The sequence below is a fragment of the Dasypus novemcinctus genome, chromosome 26, assembly GCF_030445035.2.
Source record: "Dasypus novemcinctus isolate mDasNov1 chromosome 26, mDasNov1.1.hap2, whole genome shotgun sequence".
In the NCBI taxonomy this organism is placed as follows: Eukaryota; Metazoa; Chordata; class Mammalia; order Cingulata; family Dasypodidae; genus Dasypus; species Dasypus novemcinctus.
The window spans coordinates 7092920-7118118 of record NC_080698.1 but is presented as its reverse complement, the minus strand read 5'-3'; the positions used below and the strand labels follow the sequence as shown (position 1 = coordinate 7118118).

Below are 25199 nucleotides of genomic sequence, written 5' to 3'. Positions count from 1 at the left end.
TCCCCTACCCAGGGGACATCCCTGTGTGGCATGGCACTCCTTGTGCACATCAGCACTGTGCATGGGTCAGCTCACCCCATGGGCCAGGAGGCCTGGGGTTTGAACCCTGGACCTCCCATGTGGTAGGCAGACACTCTATCCATTGAACCAAGTCCGCTTCCCTCGATTAGAATCTTTACTTTCATATTAAAACATCAAGTCTCCAGGTGTGCTTTTTACCCTGGATTGTATCAAGAGCTGCAATGACTGGTATTTACTGAGCCCTTGCTATGGACACGCTGTGCTAGCAAGAGGACTGCCGCTTTGAGGTGATCCCTTCTCACGGCACCTGTGAGGCTGCCACCCAATGCCAAGGCAACGACCTGGGCAGTGTCCGAGCCGGCCGCTCTGGGAGAGCCGGCATATTGCAACGTGTTAGGTGACCACCTTCTAGGGTGGCCCTCAGCCATCAGCCTGGCCACCTCGAGGAACCCTTGAGGAATGGGTCCTCGCCCATCGGCCAGAGGCAGAGCCGCTCTCCTGGAGGGGCTGGAGGGAGACGGGGGCCTTCCACCACAGCACGAACGCTGTATAACAAAAAGAGGGCATCAGACCCCCTGCCCAAGTCCAGCCCGCCGCCTGCTTTGGCCTACTTGGTCACCCGTAAGAAAGCCTAAGGGAAGAACCGCAGGTTGAGGGGGCGGTGAGGTCAGAGGCGGTGGGGCCTGGTGCTGCTCGGGGAAGGCGGGCCATGGTGGGCCTGGCCCGGGGCGGCGTGGGCAGGGGGGAGGCAGCCACCGGGGAGTGCGGGGCCAGAGCGCTGCTCCTTCCGGGTCCTGGATGGAAGAACTGCCCTTGGCCTCCCCAAAGTCACAGACTCTGCTATTTTCCTCGGCAACACTTAACTGTCTGTCCTTGGACACAGGCTCAGTTTGGAAAACGTGGAAGAGACTGCCCGGGCAAGTTTTGCATGTTCCAGTCTGAAACCAAAAACCTTCTGTTCAATGATAACACCGAATGTCTGGCTAAACTCCAAGGCAAAACGACGTATGAGCAGTATTTGGGGAGAACATACGTCACGGCCATTGCTAACCTGCAACAATGCTCGACTTCTCGTAAGTGATCCCACATAGCACCCCCGAGACTCCACCTTGGGTGAAGGTCAAGATTTCAGGCTTGGGGAGGGGGTGTGGCTCAAGTGGTTGAGCGCCTGCCTCCCACATATGAGGTCCTGGTTCGAGCCCTGATAGCTCCTAAATACAAAACAAATGAACAAACAAAAACCAACATGGGGGAGCCAGTGTAGCTCAGTGGTTGAGTGCAGGCTTCCCACATACAAGGTTCTAGTATCTTAAAAAAAAAAAAGGTTTGAGGGCCAAGCAGTATCCCAGGGAACACTTGGACGGGTAGAAAAACTGTTCCAGCAATATATAAGGCAATATTCCCGTGTTCCTGGAAATTACAGTGTCCCTCACCAGGTGAAAGAATCAGAGGATAAAATACAACGGTGGGTTCTATGCCAAATTTTGATAATTCTGATAGAGATTGTCGTGGAGTTCGGGAAAGTGATCATTTGATTTGGTAAAAAGAAATATTTACATACGCAGATATATTGAGAAATGGCAATTCTCAATAGACAGTAATCAGAAATACCAACCACAGAGAATACAAATACAAATACAATACTCACAACTTTCAAATGTAGGACAGTGTATCTTAGCCAGGGAAATGTTTTGAAAATTATCATTTAGAACTATTTGGAGGCCGTGGCGGGGTTGCGAGGCCGCGGTGGGGACGCTCGCTTCTCCGCGTGTGTCCTCTGTGCCCGGCCGCCGTCTGGATTCCTGGCCCCCCACCCAGGGGGCTGGAGGGGGAGGGGGAGCCGAGGAGGGGGATGACCAGGAATCCGCTTCAGGCGATTTTGCCTCCCAGGGGCCTGTTGACAATGTCTGGGGACACTTTTGATGGTCCCAACTTAGGAGGTGCTGCTGGCTTCTAGTGGGTGAGGGCCAGGGGTGCTGCCAAGCGGTGCCCGAGGCGGATCCCACCACCATTATCCGGCCCCACATGTCAGCAGTGTGGGGTCTGAGGAGGCCCTGCTCTGTTCTCCTAACAGGCATTTCAGGGGTGGCGTCGCTGGCGGTCCTAGGACAACGCTGCGAGAAAGACCCCTGGGGGACCTTTCTCTTTCCCAGCAGCATAGACTACAGGCCTTTTAGGGCAGGGCTGTCCCCCCACTGGTCTCCCCAGCCCTTGGCACGTGACCCACACGAAGCCGGTGCTCAGCAAGTATCTGCAAATGAGCGAATGAGTAGACGAGCACAATTGCCAACGAATTTGCATCAATTTATTAATTGCTCTGATTCCCAAAGAAGTCAGAGGACTCCCAAGGTTTTTATGAATTTGAGGGGTGATAGTTGATTCAGCGAGAAACACCTGGGGTGGAGCGGTTGTGTCAATCAGGCCAGAGCAGGGGAGCGCCCCGGGTGGGGAAGGTCAGAGGCTGCCTCCTGCTGCCCTGGACGCTGCAGCTGTCATCACGAAATGTGTGTCGTGGCTTTAAAAGCCCGCCTGCCAGCAGCTTCTGTCCAGCGGGCAGTTTCTGACTCTCGCGCTCCGTTGTTTCCCACAGCTCTCCTGGAAGCCTGCGCCTTTCTCAGCAAGTAAAGCCCAAGGCGACCAGTCCTCCCCCGCGGACGCTCGGCCGTTCCCTGCTCTCAGCTCCTAACCCAGCGCGGGGGCCTCGTCCTCCCTTTCTGAGGATGAGGTTTGCCAGTCTCATCTGTTTTCACAATTCCCTGCTGCCGTCCTAGCAAGAAATAAAATGAGAAGTACTGCTGATGCACTCGTGCGTGCTAGAACTTTACGCCGTAATCATGTGTTGGCCGAACACCTGCACGTTGGACTTTCCGTCCAAATTTTTCAGGTCCAGCTCATCGCTCCTACGGTTTGGTGTCAGATGCCCGTGAGCCTGGAGTTTAAGGACAGGTCAAGGAACTTATGTTCCCCCAAAGGGATCTGGTTGGCCATTCACATAGTTGTCTGAGCGTGTTCGTGCCTGAGTGTGCGCATGTGTGAGCACGTGAATGTGTGCGTGGGCAAGTGTGTGTGTCTTCAGGGCAGGGCCTCTGATGGGGGCAGGGGCTGGAGAGTTGAAATCAAGGGGTCAGTGAAAGAACCTGGATCCTGGGAAGATTTGAGCGTATTTGGTATTTTAAACACACATCATCAAGTACAGCAAAGGTGCGGAAGCGGGAAAAATAGGAAACTTGGTCCTCAATCTCCAGTGAACCCTCGTCAGTAGGGTCACAGCCACTTTTCTCAGCCCAGCTCTTCAAGCATGGTGCAGACTCACTGCCTTCGCCCTCCTCCTTTCCATCCTGTCCTCATCCCACTGCCATCTGATTCTAAGCCATCGCTCTTCTGAAGCGGTTCTGGAGAAGGACACACACGCCCTCCCCACTGCCCAGCTTCGGCGGGGTTTCGGGTCTCTTCCCTTGGGCCCCGGCACATCTTTTTTTTAAAGATGTATTTTATTTATTTTCTCCCCCCTCTGCATTGTCTGCTTTCTGCATCCATTCGCTGTGTGTTCTTTGTGTCTTCTTGTATTCACAGACGGCACTGGGAATGTGTCTCTTTTTGTTGCACCATCTTGCTGCGTCAGTTCTCCATGTGTGAGTGCCACTCCTGGGTGGGCTGCACTTTTTTTATCATGTGGGGCGGCTCTCCTTACGGGGCGCACCCCTTGTGTGTGGGTCTCCTGTACTCGGGGGAGCCCCTGCATGGCAAGGCACTCCTTGTGTGTGATGGCACTGCATGTGGGCCAGCTCACCGCACGGGTCAGGAGGCCCTGGGTTTGAACCCTGGACCTTCCATATGGTAGGCGGACGCTCTATCAGTTGAGCCACGTCCGCTTCCCCCTGGTGCCTCTTTTGGGCCTGTTGACTGCACCCTCCTTCGTGAAACCCTTTTCCCTCGGCTTCCACGGTGCTCCCTTTCAGGGCTCCAGTCTTGGTCCTTAGCTGTGCTTGCTCCCAAGTTTTGCTTCTGACCCACGGCTCTGACGCAAGGGAAGGGATTTAACAGAGACCCAAATGGCGGGTTTCAGCTCTTACTGCTAAGTCACACCAGGAAAAAGTGCAACTGTGGCCCCGCACCTGCCCTCTGAGGTTACTAGCCCCACCCTGGGAACAGATCGTTTTCCTGCTTGTTGCCTTGGTGGGTCAGGGTGAAATTTCCCCTTTAGGAGCCCAGGACCTGGAATCCTGCCCCGCCACGCTGACCCCTCCACCAGCATTGCCACCGTCAGCGAGATAGGAAGTTCAGTTGCTGCCTGCAGACATCTCTGAAATCTGTCAGGCAAGGACATTCATTGAGGTTGTGTAATCCTAGTGTATCAGTCAGCCACAGGGCTGCCAACGCAAAGCACCAGAAATCTGTCAGCTCTTATCAAGGGTGTTTATTTGGGGTAAAAGCTCACAGTTACAAGGCCGTAAAATGTCCCACTCCAGGTTGCTTTCTCACCAAAGTCAGTTGCCACGTGTGGAAGCAAGATGGCCGCTGAGCTCTGCCCGGGCTCCGCTTTCCCTCTGGGCCTCCAGGCCCCTCTCTCTCTCTCTCTCTCTCTCTCTCTCTCTCTCTCTCTCTCCCCCTTGCTTGGGGCTCGACTCTCAGGGCTTCCTGTATCAGTCTTGCGCTCTTCCCAAGGTCAGCTGTACGCTCTCAGGCAAATGGTCCGTCTCTCCCGGGCCTCTAGCTGTTTGAGCCTGCTCCTTTCTGACACAGGGCAGGATAAAAAATGACAGAGTTCTGTCCTCTTCCCGTGTGTCTTCTTGAGTGTCTGTTTATATCAGCCCACCCAGGGGGCAGGGACGCAACTGGAGTGACGCCTTACTGACGTAGCCCAATCAGAAGCCCTAAACTGACTTCATCAAGTAAACTTCAGGCCCCCTCACTGAATTTAATACAATCAAAGGGTATCACACCCAGAGAATAGATTAGATTACAAACATAATCTTTCTGTTATAAACAATCTCAAACTGTCATACCTAGGATGAAAATTTTCTTTTTTCCTATGTGCTACTTTGAATTATGGCCAGATATACTGTCCATTCTGATTAAACTGAGAAGGATATTCAATGAGCAACTTTTGGTGGGGTAAGCCATATTGTTATAATGCCAGCAGTATAAAATATCTAATATATATCTATTTTTAAAGATTTATTTCTTATTTATTTCTCTCCCCTTCACCCCCCTCCCCAGTTGTCTGCTCTCTGTGTTGATTCACTGTGTGTTTTCCTGTGTCCACTTGCATCTTGTCAGCAGCACTGGGAATCTGTGTTTCTTTCTGTTGCATCATCTTGCTGCATCAGCTCTCCATGTGTGCGGCACCATTTCTGGGAAGGCTGCACTTTCTTTCGTGCTGGGCGGCTCTCCTTACGTGTGGGGCTCCCCTACACGGGGGCACCCCTGCGTGGCACGGCACTCCTTGTGCGCATCAGCACTGTGCTTGGGCCAGCTCCACATGGGACAGGAGGTCCTGGGTTTGAACCCTGGACCTCCTATGTGGTAGGCAGGCACTCTTACCAGCTGAGCCAAATCCACTTCCCTAAAATATCTAATATTTGAACCACATGAACCTTCTCACAGAAATAAAGTTCTAAAGTGAAATTAAAAGCTCACCAATGGGAAACGGATGTGGCTCAAGTGATAGGGCTCCCGCCTACCATATGGGAGGACCCAGGTTCGATCCCTGAGGCTTCCAGGTGAAAAAGAAGAAGAGAAAGGGAGCTGGCATGGCGAGCCAGTGCCCGTGTGGTGAGCCAGTGCCCGTGCGCCAAGCCAGTGCCCATGCAAGTGAGTCATTCAGCAAGATGATGATGCAACAAAAGAGAGACAAAGGGGAGAGTCAAGGTGAAGCACAGCAGAGACCAGGAACTGAGATGGCACAGCTAACAGGGAAACTCTCTCCACATCAGAGGTCCCTAGGAATAAATTCTGGTGAATCCTAGAGGAGAAAAAATGAGAAGAAAAGACCAAAAAGAGAAAGAGATACAGGAGATCACACAGCGAATGGCCACAGAGAGCAAAGACAGCAGGGTGGGGGAAGGGGGAGGGGGAGGGGGAGGGGGAGGGGGAGGGGGAGGGGGAGGGGAAGGGGAAAAAATATAGAAAGACAAAAAAAAAATGCTCACCAATGAAATCCCTTTTTCCTGGCTGAGATTAAATTTCAAAATACAGCCTCACTTGTGTCCATTAGCTTATGCTCTGTTCTGTTGTTGTAGCAAATGCCCCCCAAATCAGCATCTTAGTTGTGTATCAGCAGAGGTTTGTTTTCTCTGGCGGCCATGTCCGTCGCGGGTCAGAGGTGGCTCTGCTGCTCATCTCATCATCCCGAGTACCCGCTGAGTTTCCTCCCGAGCTCTTACTGAGCTTCCAAACGTGCTGAGCACCAAGGGAGCAGAGGCGGCTCAAGTGATTACGCGCCTCCCTTCCACGTGGGAGGCACCTGGGTCGGTTCCGGCGCTTCCTGAAAAAGAAGACAAGTAGACAGTGAATGCAAACAACTGCGGTGCGGGAAAGAGGTAGAAATAAATATATCCTTAAACAAATACGCTGAGGACCGAAGGAAACTGGATCAGACAAGATATTGACCCCTACCAATGCACAGCATCAATTATATACATGGGATTTACAGAAAATATGATAAATGAAAGCTGCCACTCAATTCGCTAGTAATCAGGAAATTGTTTATCACTGATTAGATTAGCACGATTTAAAATCAAAATTACTGATGATATTCATTATTGTAAGGATGCAATGAAACAGTGTTGTTAGGACTGTGTATTTATACACACCTTTAGGAGAACAGTTTAGCAGCAGCTATCAAACATCTTAAGTAAGAAGATGTTACATCAATTCCACTTCAGTAATGGAAAAGCTTGCACACATGCATAGAGAAGCACATACAAGAAAGTTCATTTCATCATTTTTTGCCGTTATAAAAAATTGCAAACATCTCAAATTTAATGAACTCCAATATATCTGTACTAAGGAACATGACACAGGAGTTGAAAACATGAAGTAGATGTAGATATAATAACACGGATGGATCTCCAAGATTTATATTGAAAGTCAAAATTAAAATTAAAGCATAATATGATCAATATAAACATGTCTGTTAAAAGATCTTTTTTGCCAAAAAATAAAATTAAGATGACCTCAAAGTTTGGGGAAGTGCAGTGGAAAGGATAGGAAGAGGGCACCTCTCAGCAGCACGCTAATGTTCTATATATTAAAAATACTTAATATTAACAATGAAGAAAGAGTTTCAAACTGAATTCAAGCACATTATTGAAAAGTAATAACCTAACTCTATTGAGGCCCAGTGGGCAGGGGTGGTGGTGGTGGAATTAATCCATGTAACATTTGAACCTTATATACCTCCAGTCTAGGGAAAAAAAGAACTGCAAACAAATCTTGTTTTTCAAAGTGCTATGAAGGTAGCAATTCTGGAACTTTTTAATGTTTATGTAGGATTGAGAAAATGGATGAATGTGTTGATGTTGTTGGGAGCTAGAGTTCTTGCGGAAGAAGAACGATATAAACATGGGATGGGGAGAGCAAAGAAGAACCTGCAGTTGACTGGAATGGGAAGTACCTCTAGGGACTCGCGATTCCTTGTATCGTCTAAACGTGTTCTTCCTAGCGCTGTCTGCCAAGGGGAATGCCCTTGGCATTGCAATGCCCCAGGAGCGAGCCGCACACCTGCCATGTAAGCCTTGTTTTTAAATACCATTCCCCTTGAAAAGAGCCAGCGCTCCTTGGAGAGATGCCTGGCTCCAGGAGGAAGGTACAAGACGAGCCTGGAACATCTTGTGCCAGGAAATCGTGAAGCGCTTTTAGAAACAATGAATGCGTATCTGCAGGATGCAGAAACCAGCGGAAGGGTTCCCTCTATAAATCTGGGACAACTTGAGGATCAAAGTAAATAAGGACAACAATTGATTTTAACCATTGAATATCATAGGAAGCCTGAGAGTCTATAGTGATGAAGATAGATAGATGACCGAAAGGTAGGTGATAGATGATCGATAGATATCAAGATTGATAATAGATGATAGATAATAGATAGATAAGGAAAGGGTCCTTCCTTATAGTAGAATTATTCTGACTGATAAACATTGAAAAATCACCTTGTTACAACCATTATATTAAAGTTTGGTTGGGGTAGGAATCATCAACAAATGTTAAATCTGGGAGAAGTTTTGATGTGGAGCAAGATTTTTCCAAGGTCTCAAAACATCTCCCTATATTGTTTATTAGTTCTAAGGAAAAAATACTAACTACAGCAAATTTGTGTGGGAATGGAGATCTTGTTTCTTATTTTAACTTTGGACAGCATGGGGAATGTATAAAGCAGTTTAGCATTGCTTGTGATTCAAACTTAGTTAACAAAACGACTTTACAGTCAGCAGTATATGTTTCATATGTAAGCACTGTTAGGCCTAGTCATTTTAGGTTGACTTTGTAAAGAAACATAAAGAAGCCTGCAGAAATATCTAACTCCCAAAGCCATTCAGTGTTCAATAAAGTGTATGGAAGTGATTCATCTCATTCAGAAAAAAATTTGCCACTGCTAAGCCATCAAACTGCAGTGTGATGATGGTTCAATCCATGAAAGCAAAAGAAGTTAGTCCATTGTTGACACCCCTGCTTCTGCACGTGATAAATCCAAATCTTTTACTGAATAACACAGGTACTAAATACCTTCCATTTTCACAAACTTTGTAAAGTTGTACAAATAAGACTTTAACCACCATCAATTGTAACACATCCTAGCAGATTCCTTTTCTGGCTGTACTGAATTAGTGTTTTCTCAATTTCTTTGAAAATAGCCTGGCCTGTAGATGTTCTATTCAGACTATTCTTGGAAGCTAATTCTTCAGTAACTCCAAAGTCAGCACGGACTCCTAAGTCAACAATAATTTTAGCAGCATCAGTAACACCTGCTGATTCATCAAAAGCCCAGGAAATTACCTCTATTAGCCAACAGCAGTGCTGATGCAAAGTACTGGAAATCTGTTGGCTTTTATAAAGGGTATTTATTTGGGGTAAAAGCTTTCAGTCACAAGGCCCTAAAGAGTTCAGTTCAAGATTAGTTCCACACACAAGTCTGTTGCCACGTGTTGAAGCAAGATGGCGGGCAACATTTGCGCGAGTTCAGCCACCTCTTTCCTCTTAAGGCTCCATGGGCCCAGCTTCTTCTAATCTCAGCTGTTGGCTGGAGGGATCGTTTCTTTCCAGGCCTGCTCGGCTGCTCAGGGCTTTGGTCTCTTCAGTTGCAAACTGTCAGGCAAATGGCTTCTCTCTCTTCCTGTGGAGCTCTCTCTCTTTTCTGTGTTCTCCTGTGTTCTCCTTGAGCAAGTGTCCATTTATACAGCCATCAAGGGGGTGGGATCTCAACCCTGCCCCATGTCTTACTACATGGTTAAATCAATGCACTGATCTTAATTTAATCAAGTAAACATAAAAGACTTTGAGTTTAATAGAATCAAAGGGTATCATGCCCAGAGGAACAAACCAGTTTACAAACATAATATCTCTTTTTGGTATTTATAAATATTGCCAAACTGCCACATCACCCAAAATCATTTCCCTTAATTTTCAAAAAAAATTGAGCATTGATGATGTTCCCAGTGTCTCCAACTCTTTGAGCAACTGTTCCCACTGAAAGGCAGACAGTCTTAAATATGGTTATTTTCTCTGAACTTATTTGACTGCAGAATTAAACATATTTTAATTAATTCACCATAGGTAAATAGCTTTCCTGCCATGGCTAGCAAATGAGACATTCTGAAACTTACTTTGGCTACAGCCTCATTTTCAATTTTTGCTTTTGGGAAGACATTTTGTTGTGATGAGATACTCCATTTTACACTTTCTAATTTCCTTAACTTTGCCCCTTGTGAGTTGAGAGTAGTGTGGTTAGCTCTTAGTCGGGTAATGGCAACATGTATTGTATTCTAACACATCTATAATGTCATTGTGTAATAAACACAGTGCTTTGCTCTCTAATTTGATAACAAAACAAACAACAACAACAACAACGAAAAAAACAAAATAAGCCTCATTCCACTGTCTTAAAAGTATAGCCTTTCCCAGGGCAACAGGGCAGTTGAGAAAGTCAGGCCCTGAATACTGCTGCAAGTATCTCTGGACATGGCTTCTTGGGAAATGGAGATTGGCTGGTGTTGTGGGCCCCAAGGGGAGGGGAAAATGGATGTGCAATGGATGGAACCAAGGTAAATATGGGGGCAAGAGAGGAGTTTTGTGAGAGTACACGAGGATGAATATAAAACATGTAATATTACACCAAAAACATATAGGGGACGACAGACTAATAATGTAAACCATAAGGCAAAACATAGGATAACTAAAAAATTTAGAAAACTGTACAACCTAAAGTATGGACCACATAGTAAGTACAGCTGTCACCTTGTTTGAAAGCTATTGTCTCGAAATCTCTACATCAGTTTCAGGAAATATGATATGAATAAGTTAAAAGACTATCGCTGCGGAAGGGAAAAGGTTTTATGGTGGATCTGGGGAAGTACTGTATATTGTATATATGAATTTCGGTGATCTAAGACTCTTGTGAAGCTGACAATTTGTTGGGATTCACTTTATGGGAAGTTTTGGATCACAGAGTGGTTCAACAATGGCAGCGGAGGAATACTGATATAGGATGTTATTGACAGGATATATAGGGTTGACAGGGAGTTATACAGGGCATATGCCCAGGGCATATAGTAATGTCTAGATATACTCATAGTGGAAACAATTAAAAACAACAGCTGGGGGGGTACTGGGCCCCTGGCCAGGGGGTCACTGTTGTGGAGGAGCAGCGGCAGTCCCCCAGGTGCAACGGCAAGAACCAAGAAGGAAGGAGGGCCCAACAGTGGGCTCCTGATACTAATGGCTATGCTTTTGAGCCTATACACCTGCAATAAGAACAAGGCCTAGAGTAGCAATGTGCCTGGGAGTTTCCTCCTGACAGCCTTCATGTTACTCAAATGTGGCCACTCTCACAGCCAAATTCATCATGTAGATGCAGTGCATTCCCCCCAGTGAGGGACATGACACCCGGGGATGAGCCTCCCTGGCACCGAGGGACCACTACCACATACCAGCTGAAGATACAACTAGAAATGACCTTGAATTAAAGGTTCAATATGGATCAGCAGAATATCCCTGTCTACATATAATAACATGACTTCAAAATGCTGATTGACCTAATGTAAGGGGGAAATGGAAAGCAGAAATGAGACTATAAGGCTATGAATCTCTAAAAAAGAGTCTGGAGGTTGTCAGAAGGAATTCCCTTATGCACAACTGAGCAGAGTCTGAGAGACAGATAAAGTAGATACAACCCCAGGTATTGGTTCTTTTGAGGGATAAAGAGACCCACGGGTTCTATGGTCACGGCAGATGGGGTTCACTGCCATGGCAGATGGCCCCTCTTTGGAGCCTGTGTTTCTGCGTGATGTTATTGGACTCAGAGGGGATCTCTTTTCACAAGACTTCCATGCTACTTTATTGGAATTGTAATAGGTGCTGGGGTTTAAGATATATTTAGGGGATTTGAATCTCTGGACTGATAATAAGACACCCAGGCCCAGAGCCTCAACAGACTTCAGCTCCTACACTTTGATTTATTGGACTTACCCCACTCAGCTAACATGGAGTTGAAGAAGGTCAACCACCACACCATGGAGCCTAGAGTGTCTACAACTGAAAGCAGGAGGAGTGCATCCAGTATCCATATGGAATCTAAGCCCCACTTGACATAGATGTGCAATGGACACAACTAATCCAATGTTCACAGAGAAAATGTGGAATGGGTGTGGGAAGGGTGGCCATGGTGGCTGCTGGGTTTGGGGAATGGGAGGAAGAGATGAGATGTGGAGCCGGTTTCGGAACGTCGAGTTGTCCTGGGTGGTGTTTCATGGACAATTTCGGGACATTGTAGATCCCCCCAGGGCCCACTGGATGGAACATGGGAGAGTGTGGGCTATGATGTGGATCAATGACTATGGGGTGCAGTGATGCTCAGAGATGTTCTTACCAGGTGCAATGGATGTGTCATGATGATGGGAGAGAGTGTTGCAGTGGGGGGAGTGGGGGGTGGGGGCGGTGGATTTAAATGGGACCTTATATTTTTTTAATGTAATTTTTAAAAATAAATAAACAATTAAAAAAAAAAAGGTATAGCCTTTAGGAAAGTGGATTTGGCCCAACAGATAGGGTGTCTGCCTAACACACAGGAGGTCCAAGGTTCAAACCCAGGGCTTCCTGACCTGTGTGGTGAGCTGGCCCACGCACAGTGCTGATGCGCGCAAGGAGTGCTGTGCCATGCAGGGGTGTCCCCCACGTAGGGAAGCACCACACGCAAGGAGTGTGCCCCGTAAGGAGAGCTGCCCAGTGCAAAAAAAGTGCGTGCCGCACACATGGAGAGCTGACATAGCAAGATGACCCAACAAAACGAGACACAGATTCCAGGTGCTGCTGACAAGAATATAAGCAGACACAGAAGAACACACAGTGAGTGGATACAGAGAACAGATAACTGGGGGGGGGGGGGGGGGGGGGGAGGGGGAAGGGGGGAGGGGGAATGGGGAAGGGAAGAGAAATAAATTTAAAAAAAAAAGAAAAAGGATCCTATGGCTTTAAAAAATGTGTAGCCTTCAAAGTCTACTTTTCTTTCATTGTTTTAATATGATAGATACACACTGGAGATAAAAATAAAATAAAATGTGTGGTATGGCTACACGTGTGGCACTTGAAACACTGTTGAATTATAACCATCTCATAGCAATTTGTAACGCACCCAGCAGCCATGTGAAGTGATGGGAAGGCACATACGATCTCGGTCAAGACCGCTAGACTGTGTCACTGTAATGCGGAAGCAGCTACAGACAGCACATACGTCAATGAATGGGCTGTGTTCCAGCACAACTTTATTTATGGCTCCTGCAGTGTGAGTTTCATATGATTTTCATGTGCCAAGAGCTGTTCCTCTTTTGGTAGTTTTTCAACTATTTAATGAATTAGTCATTCTTTGCTCATGGTTTGGACCAAGACAGGTGGCGGGCAGGATTGGCGCGGCTGTCGCCTACGTTTTCCCAGGAATTTTGCTTTTATCCAGATTCGCTCTGAAACATTTAGCTGACCAAGGTTTTCAGAAGTCCTCCCAGGCCCGTCCTGGGCGGGAGGAAGCAATGGCCTGAGTGGCAGGACCCTGGGCCTGCTGCTGTGTGCTTGTGTGACCTTGTGCTCTGCAGGGGCATGAGGGTCCTGGCTTCTCCTCTCATCTCTACAAGCTGGAGGGGCTGGAGAGAAACTTCTGAAAAGTGTTTTTGGGCGGCGGACTTGGCCCAGTGGTTAGGGCATCTGTCTACCTCATGGGAGGTCCGCAGTTCAAACCCCGGGCCTCCTTGACCTGTGTGGAGCTGGCCCATGCGCAGTGCTGATGCGAGCAAGGAGTGCCTTGCCACATAGGTGTGTCCCCCGCGTAGGGGAGCCCCACGTGCAAGGAGTGCGCCCCGTAAGGAGAGCCGCCCAGCGCCAAAGAAAGCGCAGCCTGCCCAGGAATGGCGCTGCACACATGGAGAGCTGACACAGCAAGATGATGCAACAAAAAGAAATACAGATTCCCATGCCACTGACAAAGACAGAAGCAGACAAAGAAGATGCAGCAAATAGACACAGAGAACAGACAACCGGGGTCGGGGTGGGAGGGGAGAGAAATAAATAAATCTTAGAAAAAAAAGAAAACTATTCTTGCTCTTTACTTGTTTTCTTTGTTTTTATCTAGAAAATATCAGCCAATTTCCCTCTCAACTTTTGTCTTCTGAAAGTTACTTTTACGGTGTAGGCCAAAGAGAGCTGCAATGAAGATCCACGTACCACCCCCCTAATCTGGATTTGAAATTGCTGGCACTTCGGCCTGCTTTCCTCTCTCTTCCTCTATGCACATACTCACACGTGTGACTGAACCCTCTGAATGCAAGTCGCAGCTGTCTTATCTCACTCCTTTTTTTTTTTAATGATTTATATTATTTATTTCTCTCCCCTTCCGCCCATTGTCTGCTCTCTGTGTCCATTCGCTGTGTGTTCTTCTGTGTCCACTTGCATTCTTGTCATACCAGCACTGGGAAACTGTGTTGCTTTCTTGTTGTTGTTGCGTCATCTTGCTGCATCAGCTCTCCGTGTGTGCAGCACCGCTCCTGGGCAGGCTGCGCTTTTCTCGCGTGGGGCAGCTCTCCTTGCAGGGCGCACTCCTTGCACATGGGGCACCCCTATGTGGGGGACCCCTTGCATGGCACGGCACTCCTCGCACGCGGCAGCACTGCGTGTGGGCCAGCTCGCTACACAGGTCAGGAGGCCCTGGGTATCAAACCCTGGACCCACCGTATTCTAGGCAGATGCTCTATCAGTTGGGCCACAACCGCTTCCCTTGTCTCGCTCCTAAGTACCTCAGCAGGGTGGCCCCCCAGTGCCCGGGGCCGGGAGCAGGGTGGCCCTCCAGTGCCCGGCGCCGGGAGCAGGGTGGCCCCCCAGTGCCCAGGGCCGGGAGCAGGGTGGCCCTCCAGGCTGCGGTCGGGCAGGCGGGGTGTGAAAGCCAGCGAGCCTGCGAGTCCTGGGTGAGGCAGCTTCATCTGTTCTGACCAGGAAGCTGTACCTGCTCCTAGAGAAAAGTACCTGAAAGCAGGTGGCGCAGCTCCCTCCGCAGCACCCCAGGCAGCCTCTGGATTCTGGAGGCCTGCTGTTACCCACTTTCTATTTCTCTAGGCACAGGTAACATTTTTAAGGTCAGGAAAAAGTAAATACAAATACAAGGCCGAAACACTGACGAGCGTAGGAGACCCTCACTTTGGCAAACCCCCCTGGGACCAGCCGCTCAGGTGTGGCCCTCGCTCGTTAAACAGGAGAGTGGACTGTCAGGGCTGAAACACCGGAAGTGCTCCCGGGGCGGCCAGCCTTGCCCGCTGGGACCTTCTCCTCAGCAGTAGGCGTCTCGTAGCATTTAAAGGGGCGAACTCAGTTGGCGCACTCCTCAAGGCGGTGAAACTTCCATGGAAATGTATGTTGCGTAAAGTTCTGTGACTGCACGAGAACGTCAGAGAACGATGCCGATCAATCAGAAGATCTGGAGGGATGTTCTGTCAAGTACTTAGGCCTCAGTTTAGTGGATGGTTTCTAAATTTCTGTATGTAAATTGTTTCCAGCTGCTTTGCTTTTATAGCTCACATGGGATTGAACTTGTGCCTATTGTTATCAATATTTCCAAGTGTTTTTATTTTTAAGATTTAGTTATTTCTCCCTCCTCTCTCCACTGTCTTCTCTCTGTGTCCACTCACTGTGTGTTCTTCTGTGTCTGCTTGTATTCTCAGTAGGCAGCTCTGGGAACTGATCCTAGGACCTTCTGGAGTGGGAGAGAGGCGATCATTCTCTTGCACCACCTCAGCTCCCTGATCTGCTGCCTCTCTTATTTCTCTCCTCTGTGTCTCTTTTTGTTGCATCATCTTGCTGCACCTGCTCTCCGCATGGGCCAGCACTCCTACATGGGGCAGTACTCTGCATGGGCCAGCTCGCCACATGGGCTCACCAGGAGGCCCTGGGCATTGAACCCTGGACCTCCTATATGGTAGAAGGGAGACCAACTGTTTGAGCCATATCCACTTCCCGAGTACATTTCTAATATCCCTGATAGCCCACACTTCCACAAGGCTCACCAGGGACCGGCGGGTTTATGAGACTCAACACACACTCACGCAGTCCATCACCAGGCAACCCGAAGCAGTGGGTGCTGTGAGACCCACTTTAGAGGTGAGACGTCGAGGCACAGCTCACACTTGTCTGCCGAGGCTGAGGAATTAAACGGCTAAGGTTAAGTCTCAGCGACACCATCGGCTTGAAAAAGTAGTTAACCCTTCTGTGCTTCAGTTTGCTAATAGTAAAAGGGGGGAGCCTGCAGTACATATCTCGTTGGGTTTTGTGAGGAATAAATGAGGTGATCACTGGACAGGCTTACAACAGGGCCTGGGAACGGTTAGGGCTCGGCACATTTTTGCTGTGATAGTTCTTACTCTTTCAGATGGAGCTTGATTAGCTTGTTGATGTTCTTTGTTGGTAGAGAAATTAATTCATTAATTAAAACAGTAATAGTTTATTGGTTAATTGATTGTTTCATTAGAGAAATTAATTATTTTTAAAAAGTCGTCATGTGGGACTCTGGGTAGAGTGCTAATCGCATGAGGGGACTAGGTTTGAATTCCACTCTGTAGGCTCAGATTAAACAGACCCTCTGACTCCATGTGGAGCATTGAGCGAGCGACACAGTCACACGAAGGTGTGTTGAGGCCACGTCCAGGCCCTGGCAGAAGTCCCGGGAGAGGGCCCAGAGCTGTCCAGGCAGCAGGGCTGAGGTCCGGCTGCCTGCTGCTGGTTCAACAAGGTCCAGTTGGCGATGGGGACTGAGTTTTTGTGGATAAGCAAGAGGACATTTTCTTTCCTAAGTACAGCATGTTACGTGGCAGGAGCACTGGACAAGCCGCGATTTGGGTACTTGTGAGGACGTGTGACGTGAAGCCAACGGGATGGAGGCCCCTGGGGGTGGGCAGGCCAGGAGACAGCCTCTTTGTGGTGCTGGTGACTTATTTCTTTCCTTCAGAAAGGAGAAGCTGAAGCTCTGAACTTGGATGGAGGGTTCGTCCGCATTTCAGCCAAGCGTGGTTTGGTGCCGGTCTTGGCAGAGAATGGCTGGAAGTGGAATGTCCCTTCTGGTTTATTCCCTTTGGGCCAAGGCAAAGAAAGATGAGGAAATAATTTAGCTCTCTGATTGGGAGTTAATATACCACTGAGATAAAAAGAACAATTTGGGGGCTAACGGGGCTGTTTCATTTTCATGCCTATGAAAACAAATACCATTCAAGGAGTTGGCTTAAAAACAGGGATTTATTGGCTCGTGGTTTTGAGGCTAGGAGAAGTCCAAACCCAGGCACCAGCAAGGCGATGCTTTCTCTCGGAAGACTGCTCCGGGCTGGTCCTTGGATGGCCACCCCTGGGCGGTGCACACAGCGTGTCATCTGCTTTCCCGTCCGGCTGCCCTGGACTCCCAGCATCTGGCGGCTCCCATAGCGTCTCTAAGGCCTCCGGTTACTGGGATTGAGACCCGTCCTGATTCAGGTGGCCACACCTGGACCAGCATAACCTCACCAGAAGGCCCTCTTTACACTGAGTTCACACCACAGGAATGGGTGAAGACCGTATTTTTTTCTGGGGTACACAATTCAGCCCCCAACAGGGACTCTCTATATCCCTGCCCCTGTCAGAATGAATTAAGATATAGATGCAGGAGTGAAGCAAACCTGCTGAGGTGTTGGTCAGTGGAGTCCGCTGAGACACCTCGCTTGGTTGTGGTGGGAAGATCGAGCTCTGCCCGCTCCTCCCTTCAGAAGAGGAAGAAGGGGCTGCGTCACGGGCACCCAGTTCCGTTTCCCAGGGTACGAGCTGTTCACCTGGAGCCGCAGCAGGAAGCCGCTGTGGGGAGAAGGACGCCCAGTGGGAACTGAAATCCAGCACCAGCCCGTGGAGGCAGAGTCTGCGGAGGGAGCCGGGAGAAGGGCTGAGGGGACGCGGCCTGCGGGCACACGGCTCTGCTCCCTCAGCCGCCTCACAGCACGGCGGCCTTCTCCTCAGCGGCCTTCTCCTCAGCGGCTTCTCCTCAGCGGCCTTCTCCTCAGAGGCTTCTCCTCAGCGGCCTTCTCCTCAGAGGCTCCTCCTCAGCGGCCTTCTCCTCAGCGGCCTTCTCCTCAGCGGCCTTCTCCTCAGAGGCTTCTCCTCAGCGGCCTTCTCCTCAGAGGCTTCTCCTCAGCGGCCTTCTCCTCAGCGGCCTTCTCCTCAGAGGCCTTCTCCTCAGAGGCCTTCTCCTCAGCGGCCTTCTCCTCAGAGGCCTTCTCCTCAGAGGCCTTCTCCTCAGCGGCCTTCTCCTCAGTGGCCTTCTCCTCAGGTTGCACATGAGAGGACAGGCGCCGCGAATCTACGCCTGAGGCACAGGGTTTACCTGTGAGAGGAGTGTGGCCGCGAGTTTACACACGGAGAACCCGCCGCGAGGGACGTCCCTGTGACTTACTTAGAGGCAGCCCTTCCCGCTCCTTCCCAGGCAGGCCTGGCAGGGGCCTCCATGGAAGCGCCACATCGTAACTAAAGGCCCCGGGCCTGGGGAAAAATCAGGGAACTCGGAGTTTGAAAACATGGATCAAAGCTTTTCTTGTGGAAGGTGTGTGTGCCCAGGACAGGCCTTGGACAAGGGTCTATAAACGGGGCCAGAGGGAGGCAGTGCCCCTACCCCGCCTTCCCCCGAGCCTGTGGACTATTGGGAAAATCGAGTGCATCCGACACGGGCGCCCACTCCACGGACAGGCCCATAGAAATGTAAGGAGGTCCCACGGGGCAGCAACGTGCCGCGAGGAAAGAGCCCTGGACTTGACCGCAAGTAAGACACACTGGGCTAAGTTCTGACACCTGACAGTGTGTGGTGGAAGCCTCCGTTCCCCACTTACAGAATGAGGACGATGGCGATCGGTTTTCTGTGGAGGACTGTCACGAGGTTGTTCAGATGCCTGTGAAAGCCCTTGGGAAAGGACAGAAGGAGAGGAAGGCCTGGCCAGGCCTGCCCGCTCTCCTCCTCACCTCTAACAAGGCGTCCTCGGGTCATGTATCTTTGCTCCAGTCTTGACTGTCAAAAGACGCTTATTTTAGAAAACGAGTCAATGCCCTCGAGATTAAGGTTGCCAAATTAAAAAATGAAAACACAGGCTGCCCAGTTAAATGTGAGTTTCACAAGGGGCTCCGAAAAGCCGCATCGATCTTGAAAAAGAAGTGCAAAGTTGGAGGTCTCAGACTTTCCGGTTCCAAAACTTTCTTCAAAACAATTGTGCAATTGTAATCAAAGCAGTGTGCACGGGCTTAAGGACAGGCATATAGACCACTGGAGCTCAACTGAGGGTCCAGAAAATACACCGTGTGTCGGCACTATGGAAGAACAGAAGTGATACTTCCTAGAGTTGAGGTTACTTGGGATATTTTAGTTTGCTTTTGTTGTTGTTTTTAATCCAAATTGCATTTAATTTACTGTGGATGTGATGTAGAAGTCTAAAAATCTCATGTATCAGAATGATCACACTGAAACATGTTGAAATAAGTTCTTGAAACTTTACAAGAAGTCCTTCAAATTTCTATGAACATCCTTAACATTTTTTTGACAAACCAATTTTATTGATACATATTAATAAAGCATAAATCCACCCAAAGTGTACAATCAGTGGTATTTGGTATAATCATAGTTGTACATTCATCACTTCAATCATTATTAGAGCGTTTCCATTATTCCAATAATTAAAAATAAAAGGCAAACAAAAAAACCTCGTCACCTTGCAATCCCTCTTTGCTTCCCCTGCTGTGCAAAGCTGCTATTCTGCTACTATCTCTCTAGTTTATTTGTGTTTATATCATGTAAAAACAGTCTTACATAGGCAATATTACTCATACGCATATTTCACACGCGGTCTCACTATGTTATACAGTCCCATGTTACAGTTTTTAGTGTTCCTTCTAGTAATATACGTGTCCTTAGACTCCCCTTTCAACCACTGTCAAACCCACGTAATAGCTCTGCTGGTTACAAACACCATTTCCACTCATTTCCAAAGATTTACAAATAGCCTTTTGCTTTTGTTTATTGCCACTGATAGACCAAGCTCTCAAAATAAGATATGGCTGACAGCTAGGATTTGTACATTAAATCTTTTAAGCATAGATTATATTCAGCACCCTCTGATATGTCTTCATAGTTACATTTGCAGTATTGGTGGCAAAATGGATTTCAAAAGAGGTTTTTTTTTTTTTTCTGTAGAAATCGTCAGGATTCATGTAACAAAAGTATCAGTTTAGACTAATGGCAAATTTTGAACGGTTTGTTCCTTTTTATGGCTGAGGAGTAGTATTTAGGATATACAGCTGTGTGTTTATCCGCTCACCTGCTGAAGGCCCTTGCGCTGTTTTCCGTGTGGTGCTATGGCAAATGTGAACGTCACGTCCAAGTCTTTGTGAGGGTGTACGTTTTCAATTCTCTCGGATGAATACCTGGCTGTGGAATGGTGGTGGGTCGATGTTTAACTTGTACCACTTTACGTAATCACCACAGTGCGTGAGCATTTGGGTTGCTCCACAGCCTTTTAGAAGCTGGAAGAAGTGCCATTTAAAATGTCACCATCAGTTTCTATCTCTGCGGAGGTGACAAGCGCTCACCTTGGTATAGAAACCTCCTTCGTTCTGGGAAGGACCCCGGAGCGGCTTCCTTTGGCCACGCCTGCCACCCCTGCACTCCCTCCACCCTGAGCCCAGGACTGCAGCACCCCACACCCACCCAAGGAGCAGCTGCAGCCACTGGGCCTCAGGCTGTCACACGGGGTCGAGCAGAGGTTTTACACCAGACTCAGCAGAACTTAAGCCACTGGCCTCAGCCGCGTCGTTCCTACCCCCCGAGCCCTCTGCAGCTGCCAGCTGCCTGGGACACCCTCTCCCCGTCGCTCCACTGCCCTGACCACCCCAGCTCTCCAGTTCTTTCTACTTTCCTGAGCAGTTCAGTCCTGGCTCTAAATTCTGTCCTGTACTCAGCTAAACCTCGTAGCCAGAGATCCTCAGAGCGTGGCTCCTGGGCCAGCAGCACCAGTACCCTGGGATTTTGTTAAATAGGTAAATTCGCGGTCCCACCCCAGACCTGCTGAGTCAGAAGCTCTGGGGAGGGCCTGACAATCCGTGTGGTGCTGCTAACCCCTGAGAGTCGCTGTCATCCAATACGATTCAGAGCCGTCTGTTCTTTCTCCACATGCCACTTGAGGCTCTCCCTCATCACCCAGACACATTGAGCCTAAATGAGGGTCTGCAGTTACGGGGTGGCATAGGGGCAGTGACGATGCCAAGAAAAATTTGTTTTTCCCTACATTGTTTCATCAGGATAAAACAAATTTCCATCCACTGTCTTTGAGAAAGGAAGTAGAGGAATTTTTTTTTTTCAGTTTGGTGAGGGCTCGGGCTTCTGATGTGGTTAGCATCTGGGTCAAATGCCCCTGTGTATCTATTTGCACCTGTAAATTTTAGATAGGAAAGAAGGAGCCTCCTGTGAAAGAATAGGGACCTTCACTGCTTTCTCCTAAGTCTTCTCATCCTGAAAACCTGTCTGTTGCCTGGACAGGGGCAGTGTGGGCCAGCAGGGCAGGGCTTCAGCAGGAGTCAGGGCTAAGCTTCCCGTTCTCTGCAGCGTAAGCCAGCGGCAGGGGGCGGCCAGCCCAGGCTGGGGTCTGCGCGAGCCCCTGGGCAGCAAGGCAGCCCCTGGGCAGGTGAGCCGCTGCAGCCGGTCTGGGACATATGGAGCAGGGTGGCCCTGCGTGAAGAGCTGGCGTCCGGCTGACGTGGCGGGAGGGAGCTGGAGCTCGTAATTCAGCCACAGCCTGCAGTGGGCATCACTTGCTAGTCACAGGCTGCCGAGGCCTGACGTCTCCGTTACATGAAAAAGCACAGCGCGTGCATTGTGTTAGACATCTAAACACGACTGACACTTATTAATGATAAATTTCCTGGAATTCCACGGTCTTTGTGATAAAGTTGGAGGAGATACCAGAACTTCTAGGAGGCTCTCAGATTTGTCCCCCCACAGCCTCCTGCTGGCCAGTTCTGATTATCTGGTAGAAAATGGGTCTGAAAAATTACTTCTATAGGAACGAGTTGTTTCTAATTTGGAATGGGGACAAACCAATTTTTAAAACCATTTATTATGTGGATTTGCCACCCCGTGTTTGGCAGTTAGGCAAGCTGGACAAGCGTGGGCCCTGGAGCCAGTGCGTCTGTGTCCCCGTCCGCCCGCTTGCTACATGAATGATCTCAGATGGATTTCGGAGGTAGATTCTGAGCCTTGTTTCTTCCTTGGGGAAATGAGCCCCCCCCCCATGCCATGGACAAACGAGGAAAGAAGGCGCGGGCATGCGAGAGGAGCCCGGCAAGGGGCTCGAGCAATTCCAACCCCTCTTTTCTTCCTGTTACCTTATTTCATACACAACTGTGCACAAAACTGCACACAGCAAGGCAGTCGAACAAACCACTCTTTATTTCTCCCGCCTGGGGAGCGGCCTGCTCACACCTGCGTGGCCTGGTCACGTCCAGCGTCCTCACAGGTCCGCACACGCGTGCCTTTGCTCAGGTGGAACAGGCGGCCGAGCTGTGTCCTAAATGTCTGGTCAAGACACACGTAGAGGAGGGGGTTGATGCAGCAGTGGGTGGTAGCGATGATTTTCGTTATCTGAGTCCCTCTGTCCAGGCGGTAGGTGCTGTTGCAGTCGTGCAGGGAGAAGCGTTCTTTGAAGGTGGATAGGAAAAGGGCGAAGTTGAAGGGCGCCCACATCAGCAGGAAGATGACCATGATGGCAAGGACAAGCTTGGCCAGGTCATCCCTGCTTTCTCTGGACCTTAGTGTTTTCCCCTTGAACACCAAGCCAAAGACAAGAACCACCAGGGGCAAAAGCAGCCCGAAAAGGTTCATCGTTAAGGTCAGAACGTACTCCCAGAGCGCCCCATCGGTGGGCAGGAAATGAGGTCTGTCGAACGTGCACCCGTTCTCCTGGCCGCCCGGCGGAGGCTGGTAAAACGCGAGCTCGACCACCGCGACCACCGCGACGGCCGTCCACACCCCGGCGCTCACGGCAAGGCCACGGCGCGCCGTCCTGACCGCCGGGAGGGCGCCGCGCTCGTGGCGAAAGGCGCGCGTGGTCAGGAGGACCCCGAAAAGGGCCTCGCTGTAGAGGCTGATGGAGTAGACGCCAGCCAGAGCCTTGCACGCGCGGTGGCCAAGAACCCCGCCTTGGGAGGCGCTGTGAGCCCAGAACGGCAGGAGGGCCAGGAAAAGCAAATTAGAAACGGCCAAGTTCAGAAAATAGATATTTTCCAGATGCTTGAGTCCTCTGTATTTGACCAGGATAAGCACCACCAGGACGTTGCCCAGAACCCCGGCCAGGAACACCAGGGGATACAGCGGCGGCAGCAGCAGGCCCGAGAGCAGGCTGGCGTTGTACTTGCCGCATTGTTCTGGGTCCTTCTGCAGGTCGCCCTCGATGCGAACGTCATAGTCCCCTGGTGTCGTTCTGTAATTATCCATCCTGAGGTCAGCCTGTGGGTAAAGGAAACGATGTTTCCCCCTTGATACAGCTGTGCTCCTTTCCCTTTTCTTAGCTAGAGTCGATTTATAGCTCAGAAGATTAAAAATAGGGGAGCGGATGTGGCGTGGGCAGTTGAGCGCCTGCTTCCCACATGGGAGGTCCTGGGTTCAGTCCCCTGGGCCTCCTAAAAACAAAAAAAAACAAACAATAAGCAAAAACAGCAGAAGAAACCAACTCAGAGGAGCCGATGTGGCTCAGGGGTTGAGCGTTAGCTTCCTACATACGAGGTCCCAGTTCAGCCCCTGGCCCTGTACCTCAAAAAAAAAAAAAAAAGAAGATAAAACTAAACATCACTTCTAGGAGCGGCTTATGTAATGGAACTATCCATTAAGCACACGTTTGTGCTTAATAGAATGCCGATAGGGGGAAAGAGAAAGTGAGCCCTGCACTGTCCGTATAGAACTTAAATTCTTTGGGTCAGAACAAGACTTGCCCGCTGAAAGACAATACGTAAGGAGATAATTAAAGAGAACCAGATACCGCGGTTAATTTCAAGAAATTGGTATGGGTCCTAATTTCCTTGTTTAAAAAGTTTGCTTACCCACTGAAACAGCTTCCTGTGACAGGAAGAGTGGTCTTAGTTCTTCTCTCAGAGGGTGTACAGAAATATTTGCAAAAGTGAAACCAGCCTGAGTATCAGAGTGGACGTGCTGATGACTTACCACTTGGTGGGCCTCCGGCGGGGAAGGGCACGGCTTCCAGACTTCCACCCGCCGAGCAGCGGGCAGGCCCTGGGCGGACCTCAGAGCCGGCTTTCCTCTGTGCAGGCTGGCCCCGGCCTTGGGGGGCTGGTTCATTTCCTGACAGCTCTTACCCACCGGGCAGTGGGCGAACCCAAAGGTCTGCCACCCTCCAGAGGACTTCGAGGCCTCTCAGAGAAACTGGGAAGTTGCTTTCTCCTCCCCCTGCTCTCCCCTTCTCCACCCTTTCCCCCCAGCACCCCGCCTTGGATTTCCTGGTGGCCTTTAGATAACGGTTCTCCTGGTTCCCCGAGATAAGGAACGAAGCCACTGCTCCTCCTGTCCGATGGGGAGGCTCTGAGCTGCCTTGGGCTTCCACCGTGCACTGGCCAGCGGCGGAGAAGAGGCTTCCTTGTCTCCGCACAGCCACAAGACCTGGTCCTGGCGCTCGGTGCTCTTCACTTGTGTGTGTGTGTTTTTTTTAAACCTGTATACAAACATTCATAGAAGCATTATTCATAATAATTATTTATTTTTACAGATTTATGTATTTATTTCTTCCCCTCCCTGCCGTTGTCTGCTCTCTTTATCCGTTTGCTGTGTGTTCTTCTGTGCCTGCTTGTGTTCTCATCAGGCAGCCCTGGGGATCTGTGTCTCCTATTTGTTGCATCATCTTTCCATGTGTATGGCACCACTCCTGGGTGGGCTGTGGTTTTGTGCGGGGCGGCTCTCCTTGTGCAGGGGCCACTCCTTGCGCGGGGGGCACCCTTATGCAGGGACATCTCTGCGTGGCATGGCACTCCTTGCATGCAGCAGCACCGAGCGTGGGCCAGCTCACCACATGAACCAGGAGGCCCTGGGTTTGAACCCTTGGACCCCCTATATGGTAGGTGGACGCTCTATCTGTTCAGCCACATCTGCTTCCCTGCTCTTCACTTGTGGAATCTGAGCAGTATCCCAGTGGCGTTAGGAGAAACCCCTGCCTCAATCAAAGGGGGCGCAGGACCCGCAGTAAGAACTGCAGTCAGTGCTGTGTGCTTGGTTTTTCCACGTCACTTTTGAGAGACAAGGCATGCTTTGGCTCAGGGACAATGTCCTGAGAGCAGATTTCGGGGAAATGGAAGTTGCAGAGTGCCGCCCTTTGGGAAGGGAAGGCAGGGGCAGAGGTGGGGCCTCATGCTGCGGTGGGTGTCCACATCGAGGAAAG

The 25199-nt window shown here is 49.7% G+C and overlaps 2 protein-coding genes across 4 annotated transcripts in view; one reads left to right on the top strand and one right to left on the bottom strand.

Moving 5' to 3' along the window:
* LTF (lactotransferrin) overlaps positions 1 to 2820 on the top strand; it is a 39370-nt gene extending 36550 nt beyond the window's left edge. Inside the window, exons 16-17 of the mRNA XM_058288964.2 lie at positions 905 to 1094; positions 2612 to 2820. Coding sequence (XP_058144947.1) covers positions 905 to 1094; positions 2612 to 2646 — 225 coding nt within the window. The 3' untranslated portion in view covers positions 2647 to 2820. The remainder of the gene's footprint in view (positions 1 to 904; positions 1095 to 2611) is intronic.
* Positions 2821 to 19298: 16478 nt separating this feature from the next.
* On the bottom strand, positions 19299 to 24365 carry CCRL2 (C-C motif chemokine receptor like 2). Of its 3 annotated transcripts, none has more exons than XM_004449013.5 (2): positions 23975 to 24365; positions 19299 to 23263 (listed from the first exon to the last, which is right to left on the bottom strand). In XM_004449013.5, the coding sequence occupies exons 1-2, from the start codon at positions 24107 to 24109 to the stop codon at positions 22235 to 22237; spliced, it is 1164 nt and encodes a 387-aa protein (XP_004449070.1). In that variant the 5' UTR covers positions 24110 to 24365; the 3' UTR covers positions 19299 to 22234. The 3 variants fall into 3 exon arrangements, with proteins under 3 accessions (XP_004449070.1, XP_004449071.1, XP_058144205.1); XM_004449014.4 differs by having other exon boundaries at positions 19299 to 23436; positions 23975 to 24355; XM_058288222.1 differs by lacking the exon at positions 23975 to 24365 and adding an exon at positions 23854 to 23942 and having other exon boundaries at positions 19299 to 23436.
* Positions 24366 to 25199: the final 834 nt, after the last annotated feature.